Source organism: Bubalus kerabau, chromosome 10, assembly GCF_029407905.1.
Source record: "Bubalus kerabau isolate K-KA32 ecotype Philippines breed swamp buffalo chromosome 10, PCC_UOA_SB_1v2, whole genome shotgun sequence".
NCBI classification, from domain to species: Eukaryota; Metazoa; Chordata; class Mammalia; order Artiodactyla; family Bovidae; genus Bubalus; species Bubalus kerabau.
Window position 1 is genome coordinate 75536968 of NC_073633.1, and position 12005 is coordinate 75548972.

Below are 12005 nucleotides of genomic sequence, written 5' to 3' on the forward strand. Positions count from 1 at the left end.
ACGGCAGGTAGCGAACTCCAATCCGAAACTCTTCGGCGTCATGAGCAGCCAATAGGAGTTCGTGTAGAAGCGAGTCTGCTCAACAGCTTGTTATTCGGTGGATTGTGGCAGTAAATCGGGCGAGTGGGGAACCCGGCGCAGGAACTGCGAGTCTGCTCAACAGCTTGTTATTCGGTGGATTGTGGCAGTAAATCGGGCGAGTGGGGAACCCGGCGCAGGAACTGCCGCCGCGGCCGGGAGTGGTGCTTCCCGGACGGGGGCCCACGGGGGTCAGCGGGGCGGAGGACTCGGGAGCTGACAGCGAGCACTTCACTCACAGTTGGTAGGTGGGGAGAAGGGAAGCGAGGGTACTGAGTGGACGAAGCGGCACTAGCAGCTGGCGCTACTGCCCGGGGTCCCGGTGCAGTTGGAAGCTTAGGAGGTGGGGAGGGGGATGCTTGGCAAGCGGGGCGGTGAGCACCGGGGAAGGGGCAAGTCGTAGATCAGCGGCAGCAACTGCAAGAACAGCCTCCGCAGCAACCTCCTCGGCCGCTTCCCCAGGTTCCCCGGGAAAATGGCTGTGGGGCTGGTCGCGCCGCTAAGTTTGCTTCCGCGAGGCGAGAAGCGGACTGATTAGGGAAGCCGGCCCCCAACTCTGCGGTGCGTCCTCCCGGGTGGAGTCCGTGGCAGGACCCGAGGGGCTGGTGGCTGGTACCGCTCTGGGCTGTACAAAAAGTTGAGGCGGGCGCGGGGAGGAGGCGGCGGCTGCCGCTGTGCAGCTCCCCTCCCCTCCCACACCCTGTCCGGGCCACCTCCCCTCCTCCTCTCCGCCCCCCCCCCCCCCCAGCCCTCTCTCCCTCGCGGGTCTGCCCTCCCTCGCGCGCCTCCAGGCTGAAGGCCACGGCCCCTGCCCCATTGGGTGAAGAAGCGCTTCTCCTTCCTGACATGGTGCAGAGCGGAGGAAGGAGAGCAATGGCGCCGTGACACTCCGCTGCCGCCACCGCGGGCCCGGGGCGGGCCGAGGGGGCCGAGCGGCGGAGGCGGGGCGCGGGCCGAAGTCGGGGTATCCGGGGGGCGGCCGAGAGAAGGTTGGGCGACCGCGCCTGTTAGGGGCCCGGAGAAGCCCAAACGGCGCTCTGCCCTTCTCCGGAGCAACCCGTCCGGGGGCACTGAGTTGAGCATTCCGGGTCAAAGTGGCTAGCAAGGCGGGGGCGCGGTGGGCCGCTGGCGAACTCCGCGGTGGAACCCGCTGCCCTTTGGCGCCGGTGGGGTTCTCGCCGCCCTCTCGGCTCCTGCGTCCTGGCTGACCTCGCAGGGGATCTTATCCCTTCCCTGATGAGGGTTCTGCCCCTCCCCGCTGGCGTTTGTTTACTTTCTTTCCCCGGGTCGCTCCCCTCCGTTGACTGATTCTGTGCTGTCTTTCTCCTCCCCTTGGTTATAGAGACGGAGAAGATAGCTCGTTGAGCTGGAACCCCACAGATCGCCAGTGAAAATGAAGGTAAGTGGAGTCGAAGCTGCTCGGAACCTCGTGCCCTGAACACTGCCTGTCGTGAGGCTGGTGCTGTGGAATGTCATTTTTTTGGCTACTCAAAATTGATTCCTCTACTAAGCAGAGCTTTCTGAAAATGAGGACGTGTTGAATGGGTAAGAGATGATCATTGTGTCTAAACGCGGTCAGTTTGGTCCCTCTCCGAAGCAGTTAGCACTTTGGAAAGGCTGCTGCAGCCTTTCCATTGTTGTCCATTGGGCTAGTATTTTTAAACACTTCCTGTGTTGGCAGCAACCTTTGCAGAAGTAAAGCTTTTGTCCTGCTTTGGTTCTTTGGGGGATTTTTTGAATTTTTTTTCTTCCCCAGTGTCAATGAGATTTTCTAAAGAAGGAATGTGTGTATTGTGTTAGGGACATATCATTTCTTCTGGGGATAAAGTGAAATTTTGTGGCTAGAATATATTTGAAGGTGAAGGAAAACTAAATTTTGTATATTATTGTCATAACTAATAACACTTAATTTCTGTTCAGTACTTATAGTAAATATTTTAAACATATACCCAATCTAAAAAAAAAATTCTTCTGAAGACAACTGATATTGCAGACATCCTGTGATGTTTAAAGGGAAAGGAAGGTGTATCAAGCTGTAGTTCTGAGTCGTTGAATGTTTTAGGTCAGATAGTTATTTGCAAAAAGTATTCCTCATCAATTTGCATTATTCATAAATGCACTAACTTTAAATTTGATTTCTGACTCATTTACTGTTTCAGTGTATTGAACTCTGAAATACAGTATTTTCCCAAACTTCCTCTTGCTTTCCTATCTCCTTGAAGTTTTGAAGTGACAGTGTACCTTCTTTAATGTTAGTTGGGAAAATAGAATGAAAAATCATTTTCTACTTGAAAGTATTTCTCTAAACTGTACACTGTCACCGTTGCACTTAGCAATGTTGAATTTGTATGCATATACTTAACTTTTGAAAAAAGTTGGTTAAGTGACAGATTGAGATAGCAATTATTCTGTTACTATCAAGATTAAAATGAATGGAGGAATGGTATTTCTCACATCTTTCAATGTATCATTCTGATCATGACCATTTTCTGAAAGCAGATATTTCTTTCTGAAACTTAAAAAAAAAATACCAAGATTAGTGTAATAAACTTGGTACTACTACCATCAGTTCACATCTCTGCATTAATCAGATAATTTAGACTTGAAGCTCTAAAATGCAGCACTTAGCCAGTGATTTTTCTAAATAATGCTCTCTTTGTTAAAAAGATTGGCTTCATTAATTATCTATATTGTTACAGTGTATCCAAGATGTTGCCTTTATGTAACTATATTAAGCATTTAATTATGTACTTGTTAGTATTAATTTTAATAGCATATTTCTTTTAATTTGAAAATAAAATTTTCAGGAGGCCATAAGTGAATAACTTAAAATTCTATGAGACAATATAAATAGACTTTTTCTGGATTTTTAAATTTTTTCATTTCTTAAATATATTATAAAATTGTTGAATCATTTTGTACCTGGATGAGAAAACATTGTATTTCCCTACTGATACTGAATAGTTACAATTTAAAATGTTTTATGTTATCAAGATACAGTTTATTAAGTAAAGGATCGCTAATAAAGTGCTTTAGGAATATTTTTCAAATTATTAATGATACTAATAAGCAAATAATGTTAACCATCCTACTACTTGAAATACAGAACTTTTCAATGAGACTTGGGGTGGAGTTGGGGAAAACAGTAGTGACTTTCATCTTTCATCTTTCTTCTATCAGGCGGCGGATGAGCCTGCCTACCTGACAGTGGGGACTGATGTCAGTGCCAAGTACCGAGGTGCCTTCTGTGAGGCAAAAATTAAGACTGTGAAAAGGCTGGTAAAGGTTAAGGTAATTTTTCTTTTTAATGCAACAGCTTTATTAACTCAATTGAAGAGAATTAGGGGTGAAGAGACGGCAAATCAACACTTTATTTATTGAATCATTACTTCACTTACTAAATCATTAGTATGTGAATAACATATATAAAACTGTAGGAAAGGCACATTAGGAACTGGGAAATAAAGAACTCAAAATGAGAAATTATTCCAAACTGCTGCTATGAAAATACTGTACTCATGGTACTTCGCATTATTTGGATCTTTCCTGTTTGTGGTGGCTATAATCTGTTGTCTTTCCTTTCTTATTATTTGGGTAGAGGCGATTTCAAGTGGTTAGAAAAAGCAATAGATTACTAAAAACAAAACCGTGGGAATTATAATTTCAAGACAGCATTAAAAATGATTTAAGAATTCTATTTTTAAGATGCTTTTATGGCCAGAAAAACAGTTACTTATTCCTGTACAGTATTTGGAAATATAGAAAAGTACCGAAGGAGTAAAACCAATAGTTTACCTCAGAAATACTAGTATCATTTTTATGTTTCCCCCAAGTAATTTTTTTATATAAATGTTTTTAATCTTATTTAGACTACAGAAGTAATCCATGCTTATTATAAACATTTTTAATATTCTAGAGCTGTATAATAAAATTCATAGAAGTCCTTTTTGATAGTATGCCAAAGAGATTTGATGTGTTCTAGATTTGGGGCTGTGCCTTTCACTAACAAGTGTTGTTATTACTATTATTCATTGGATCATGCTCTACTTTCAGTTTTGTAGTTTGCTTTCCTACAAAAATTAAGCACTGTGAAAGGAGAAATTGTCTTGTTCTGTTTGAATACCTAGATTAGTGCCTTCTACATAGTGGGTGCTTAAAATGTGTTGAATAAATGAAATGTTGAATAAATGAATGAACAGTGGGTCTAGGACCAGCATCATCAGCCTCGCCTAAGAACTTGTTTAAAATGCAAATTCTCAGGTCCCTATCCCTGACATACTAAATCAGAAAATCTGAAGGTGGGGTCTAATGATTGTGTCATAACAAGCCCCCAGGTGTTTTTGATGCATGTTAAAGTTTGAGAACCATTGAACTAGAGGAATGAGATTTGTGTGGTGGGCAAATAGATTTATCTATGATTATTATAAACTTTCTGTTTAAATTTTCATCTGATGGTGAAACTTTTCTCAAGTATTGTTAGGATATCATTTGACATTCATTCATTTCTTGTTTCATTATATCCTTTTTTACAATATCAGCTATACACGATCTGCTTACCAAATATTTGCTTGGAATTCTTTTGAGAATTTTAACTTTTTGTTAGCATCATAGCTCTTTATAGATTAACTTACTGAATTTAAAATCAATACCATGCTTGTTCCAGGAGGTCTTATCATACATAAATTACCTAGAATTTGAAGTTTCTCCTTATTGGGTACTTGTCCCCTTTCAGTTTCCCTCTCCCATCAACCCCTCTCTGTTAATGTGCTGTGCTTAGGGGCTCAGTCGTGTCCAACTCTTTGTGACCCCATGGACTGTAGCCTGCCAGGCTACTCTGTCCAGGACATTCTCCAGGCAAGAATACTGGAGTGGGTGACCATGCCCTCCTTCGGGGGCTCTTCCCAACCAAGGGATCGAACCCAGATCTCCTGCATGCCTCTCGTACTGCAGGCAGATTCCTTACTGTCTGAGCCACCAGGGAAGTCCCTCTCTTAATAGAACAAGTTATATATGTAGGATGATCTGTAGTAGAAGGGAACACTTATTTGTTTTAGGTTTATTTTATAAAGGACCAGAAAATGTCTGTTTTTAGTTTGTTTACTTTGCATATAAGGGATAAAATTTGATACTGTTTTTATTTTTTGGGGTAATAAACTTGGTGACGATATGAACTTTTATGACTTGTTGATAAAAAGAAATGAAGGCAGTTTTAAGGTTTTACTGTAATCACTACAGATTATAAATCTTGTCTAGTTAATTCTGCAAATATTTATTAAGTGCTTATGATATGCATTGATACTTGCCAACTGCTGCAGATACAGTGATGAAAGAGGATTCTAGCCCTCAAGGAGCTCAAGGTTAATGGGAGAGAGGATAAACACAAACATGAGACAATGTGATAAGTATCATACCAGGGGTAACCACAGGATGCTAAGAAAGCATAGATTAAAGACATTTTTGTTACAGTGTTACCGTAAATACATTGTTTTAAAAGTAACATGTGAACTGTTGTGCAAAAATGTTTTTTAGGTTCTCCTGAAACAGGATAATACTACACAATTGGTGCAAGATGACCAAGTAAAAGGTCCTTTAAGAGTACGTATTTTGTACAGTTTAAAATCTAAAATGATTAGTCATAAATTCATACAGTGATTTATTGAATTTTACACATGTAAATACACTTTTAAATGTTAATTAGAAAACAACAATACAAATGAGGTGTTGTATAGTTAATATAAATTATGACATTAACAGTGTCTGTATGCTTAGTTTAAGAATGTTGAGAGTCTTTAAGAAGAGTATTTTAATACATATGAATATGAGTTTCACTGCTTTTTGTTTTGATTTCTTGGATTGAATACTTTATTTTGTTTTTCATATTGTTACCACAGAGGTTTAACTTGTTAAGTGTGCTATACTAATATAAGTCTGAATGTTCTGTTGTTCAGACTTACCAAGTAAATTATGTTGACTTAATAATTCAGTTTAATGAATGCCTACATTATGTTTTCCATCCATGTCTGGCCATTTGTTTATGTTATAAATCTTTGTTATGTCAAAGTACCACTTCAGTTAATATCTGATATACAAAGGTCTGGAAGCTGAAAGAAGTTCAACTGGTCCATCTCTCTGTATCCAGGTGAAACTTTATCTAAAAGGTCCCTTAAATATAAATGCTGAATCCAATAGTCAACATTTTTATGAAGGAAAATTGAAGTTATTTTTGTTATCTTTATGGTTTTTGGTTCTCATACTCCATAATTTTCTTATAGGCAATATGATATAGTAAAAAAAGCTCTGAAATAAGACTTAAAAGACTGGGTTCTCATCCTGGATTCTTTGCAGGTTATTTTCTCTTCCTGAGCCACAATTTTCAATGTATAAAATGGGGTAATAATAACTATCTTACATAAGCCTCAGTGTTTTGGGGCTGGAATTGCATGATAAATGTTAGAGCACTATAAATGATAAAGATCTCTGGGAATGTAAGGTAGACTTACCATAAACAGATATATTTTTTTACCTAGGTCATATGGTTGGTAGGAGTGATTTAGTTTATTTATTTAAATTTGATGATGAAATTTTGATTTTATGTTTTAGGTTGGAGCTATTGTTGAAACAAGGACATCTGATGGATCCTTTCAGGAAGCTGTTATCAGCAAGTTGACAGATGCTAGTTGGTATACTGTGGGTAAGTAGTTAGGTAATTTAATAGAAAGGATTTAATTTGGTGGGTTTCATATATATACCTCTGTTTTGTAAATACATTGAAACATTTTGATGGAGAAATATGTACTTTTTCTTGTCAATTTACTTGCTATAGATGGGTAAAATTTTAATGACACCTTGATGGTAATTATCAATTATCTCTTTACAATAATTTGGCCACTTAGGGTTATTTCTTCCAAGAGTGTACTCCTTTTTTAGGTTATCTTGGTATTTCCCTTCAAGAAAGTTAAATTCTATGGTTATTTTTCTTCCTTTAGAAAAGTCAGTACAACTTAGTCATCAGACTTTTAAACTGTTTCTGGAATTAAAATTGCATAGTTGCAGTCTTTTATTGTATTGCTGCCTGTTTTATATAAGGGTAATACAGATGTTACCACAGAATTCACAGACTGAAAAAGTCCTGGCCAGAGTAGATTCAAGCCTAGATGATCATAGCTTAATTTTTGATTTTCAGTGTAGTCAGAACTCTTAACACCTTTCAAAAAAGATATATATGCTGCTGGGTCATTCCCTGCCAGTAAAGAATCTGTCTGCCAGTATGGGAGACACAGGTTCGATCCCTTGGTCGGAAAGATCCCTCGAAGTAGGAAATGGCAACCCACTCTGGTATTCCTGGCTGGGAGATCCCATGGACAGAGGAGCCTGGTGGGCTACAGTCGATGGGGTCATAAAAGAGTTGGACACAACTTAGCAACTAAACAATAACAATATATGCTGCTAATGTACATACATTCTTAACATTTCATGCATACGCTTATGCTGACTTTAAAAAAACTTTAGTGAGTAGCAACAAGTGTCACAATACATATAAATGCAAACCTAAATGTAGTACCTACATAGTTGCTGTCATTGTGCTGATGAGAATAACAACAATTAATATTTCCAAGTCTCCTTTCAGTACTTTGAAACTACACAGTCTTGCAGATATCATCCAATCCTTGGCTTCACACTGAACATCTATGGCATTGTTTGGTTTATACATGTATGTCTTGGTATAAAAGATGTAATTATAATATTGTGGTTTCCCTGCAGAAGGAAAAGAAATGACCCTTTAGATTTATTTTTAGTTAACTTGATTTGTTGCTTTGGATAAAAATCATTCATCTCTGGTTGATGCTCAGAGATGTGAAGAACAGTCTTTAGTTGAAAATTGTACTTCCTGTGTCTTATACTGTGGCTTCTATTAATAGTAGCAATCTGCTCTATGTATCTATTATTTTCTAACCATTTTTATTGTTAGACCTCCTAGAAGTTGATATTGGTTCACAATGGTGCTATTATTCTGAACTATATGTTTTTAGGAGGGTTGGTTGTGGCCATTGATAGTTGTTAGAGATTTAAAACTAAGCTTAAAGTTAACTCTTATAGATTCAGTTCAGTTCAGTCGCTCAGGTAGATGCAATTTTGCTGTATTAAATAAAGCAGTGGTAAAAATTAAAGGAGTTGATACGTGCAGAAGCATGGGACATTATACGATGCATGTTCAGATACTAATATACATCCTATTTGGTACTTAATATCAAGGTTACATTCACAGTGCTTGTGAAGTTTTAATTATATAATGCTCAGCTTTTACAGAAGCAATACTTTTTTTCAGGTTTTCGCATTTTGGACTTCTGCGCCCCAGAATAATACTTCAATTATGAATAGTTATTTCTATCCTCTACATGAATGGCATTTTAGTATTAATACTTAAAAAAACTAGTTGATACTGAGCATTCTCTGTGGTGATTTTCTATGACAGGTAATTACAGAAGAAATTATATAATTTTTTTCCTCCAAGAGCTTAGAATCTTAATTGCATATGATTCATGCATTAAATGGTGTACATAAGACTCACATGGTGCTAGTTTAAAAAAAATGAGAATTTGAGGATCCCAGGTCTCTCCAATTTAGCAGGTCTACGATGGCAACCCAAGAATTTCTTTCATAAGTGCATTGGGTGAACCTAATGCAGGTAGTACACAGTTACGAAAACAGGCCACGTTTGTTAATACAGAAACTAATTTGGGATAAAAATGCAAAATAAGATTTTTGCATTTGTGTAGTAAGAGAGTGATCAAAAAATTTTAAGACGGTAAGAGGTACTGTTCTTTTAAGGAGACTCAGTGTAGCACTCCGCTATAAAGAGTGTTTAGATATTGAAGGATGCAGACCACATAAAGAAGGATCAGAGTTAGAAGATGGCAAAATAAAATGTGTGATCTCTCATGGATCACAGACTTCCTGTATTTATAATTGGGTGCCTACTTATCTGTTGGATTTAAATTCCCCTTTTGTAATTTTTCTTGATTTCTGATTCCTAGCAAAGTTTTAACGTAGGTAGAATCAGAAAGTTATACATAAGTGTTATTAATGTTCTCAATGATACTTTTGGTTTTAAAAGAACTTGAAATTATGTCAAACTACTAAAAAACGAAACCAAAGGGCATACCACTCTACTAGTTTGGATAAAATAGGAGTTATAATCATTAGTTATCAAAAAGTTATCTGAGAAGGTAATATTAACTATATAATACAGGTATTAATTTTTCCTATTATAACAATAAATTTTTAGAGATTATGGATCTACCATAACTCAATTTAAAAAATGTAATATTACCTTGCCCTCTAAGTGTTGAATGATGAATAACACCAGTTCATGGATTTTGGGGGCGAGGGAGTTTGAAACTTGGAAATATCTCCTCTTCCTATAATAAGACACTGCCTTTATAGTATAGTGCATTCATTTGGCAGTTCTTATCCTTGCATTAAAGATGAGGAATGTATGTGATTGTATTGTTAATCTGTCCAGTCATCAAAAATCCTGCCAAATACAACTGTCAGTGAGACATTCTTTAACTGTTCCTTTGCTTTTTTAGAATATAAAAATAACACACTGTATTTGAAAAATAAGGAAAATGTGAGGGAAACAGTGAAAAATAAGGAAAATGTAAAGGAATTAGTTGCTGTTTGCTTTAATTTATATATAAATGTACGTAGGTCATATATCAAGTTTAACACTAAAATCTTTTTAATCATATATTTTTGTAACAAATGTTTTTTGAGATTTGGGATTTTTTTGTACCTTGTACTTGTTCTGCATATCAGTTTTATCATATCTTATGGAAATTCTAAGTTAAAGGAGTAGAGGAGGGTTAAGATTAAACCGGTGAATGAACTGAGTTTTGTAGAATGTTCTCTAGGCTTAAGAGGCTTTTAATTTGATTAGAACCTCTTATGACAAGGCTTCCTTGGTGGCTCAGCTGGAGCCTGCAATGCGGGAGACCCGGGTTCGATCCGTGGGTTAGGAAGATCCACTGGAGCAGGGAAAGGCTACCCACTCCAGTATTCTGGCGTGGAGAATTCCATGGACTGCATAGTCCATGGGGGTCGCAAAGTGTCGGACACAACTGAGTGACTTTCACTTCACTTATGACAAATTTGTTATAACCAAAGTCAACAACAAAATGTTTTCAAAGTCAAGTGGTTATTCTACTGACTAGAAAAGTTTCACTAACAAAAAAAGTACTAAGTAACACTTCTCTTCAGTCCTGTGATAGGCTTTAACCCATTGTTTAAATATCCTTTTCTGAGACTTAGCATTCCCATGATATTTTATTAATATAGTTATACATTTGAACATTAATATCTTAGGTTTCCAGATTCATTAATTTTTTTTATATTAGCTGCTGAGTGACATCTGTAGTTATCACAAATGATTTTATGAGTAATAGAACTATTGTTTTTACCAAGGATGTCCATAATTTTAAAGTATTTATTATGGGAAATGTGTTGTTAATTGTAACTGCTAAGTCTCTTCAGTTGTGTCCAACTCTGGGGACTAGGCTGCCCAGTTCCTCTGTCATGAGATTCTCCAGGCAAGAATACTGGAGTGGGTTGCCATGCCCTTCTCCAGGGGATTTTCCTGACCCACGGATCAAACCTGCCTCTCTTGCATCTCCTGCAATGGCAGGTGGGTTCTTTAGCACTGTACTACCTGGGAAGCCCATATGTATATATATGTATATATTCTTTTTATATTCTTCTGCATTGTGGTTTATCACAGGATATTGAACATAGCACCCAGTGCTGTATAGTAGGACTTCGTTGTTTATCAGAGTCAGAATTCTTAACTTCCTTCCCAGTGTTCATTTTATGCCTCCGCTTCGTACCTATTTATTATCATTTCCATCCCCTCCTTAACTAAACTGTAGCTCATAGATTAACCTTCTAATTCTCGACTTCTTTATAAAGGAAGACAGTGATGCCTACTCTGCTGAGGCTGCTGTGTGATTAGGACATGGTGGAAGATTAATAAGTAATAGCCAATTGTATCTTTGAATAGATAAAGTTAATTTACTGTTATTGTTATCAGTTATTCTCCATCATCTAACAGTGCTGTGATAACAGGTAGATCTTTTATATTTAGTAGTTAGATTGGATCCCTGTTGCTTTTGTTTCTTTGAATTCTAACAATTTAAGGTTAGGCTTTGTATGCTTTTGCATTAGCTTTATTTTGTCTAGTGTGATTAAGGCTATCAAGTCTTAGCTTTGTTACTGTCATCAACTTAGGTTTTAGTATTTATATAAAATATACTGACATATAATTTTTGTACTGTTCTCTTGTACTCAATCATTAATATATTTGCATGCCATTTTTGGCAAGTATAAGACATTTTGTGCCTTGTGATTACTAAATCTTATACTCTTTTTTCTCTTGACATGCTGTAATATCCATCTTGAACCAAAAATAAACTAAATTTACTATATACACCAGCTAATTATTTCACTCTTATCAAAGTGCCAGAGTCAGTCTTTAGTGTCTTTAAATTACGTGTTCTTTTAGATGATACTTGTAACTTGGAAGTTACAGAGAAAACTTCATATGGATGGAACTTCTTCATGATTTTTATAATCAAGGATGTCCTGATTAAATAGGTCCACTATATTGTTGGGTTTTCTATTTGTCTTTTAGAACATCTCAAGAAGTTACGTGGCTCAACAGACTTGTATAAAGTACTCAAACACATATCTTTGTATAGTTTTATGAATTAAAAAAAGTTCTTAAACTGCTTCTCTTTTTCCCTTGAAGTTGGAAGGGTTCCTAGGTAAAACTATACACTGGTCGTTTGTACTACTGTTGTCTTTGGTTTTTATGTCATTTCTAACTATGATAAAGTATGCTGAAGTGAAAGTAATTTTTTTTCTTTAAAAAT

General features: G+C 37.5%; 1 protein-coding gene across 3 annotated transcripts in view; it reads left to right on the plus strand.

Annotated features, from left to right (window-relative positions):
• The first annotated feature begins 151 nt into the window (after positions 1-151).
• ARID4A (AT-rich interaction domain 4A) overlaps positions 152-12005 on the plus strand; it is a 61256-nt gene continuing 49402 nt past the window's right edge. For 2 of the 3 annotated variants that reach the window (XM_055538186.1, XM_055538188.1), the window contains exons 1-5: positions 152-322; positions 1421-1477; positions 3259-3369; positions 5608-5673; positions 6679-6769. In XM_055538186.1, the coding sequence (XP_055394161.1) occupies positions 1472-1477; positions 3259-3369; positions 5608-5673; positions 6679-6769 (274 nt within the window). In that variant the 5' untranslated portion in view covers positions 152-322; positions 1421-1471. Of the gene's footprint in view, positions 323-370; positions 422-1420; positions 1478-3258; positions 3370-5607; positions 5674-6678; positions 6770-12005 lie in introns of those variants that run through there. The other variant, XM_055538187.1, reaches the window with a different exon arrangement.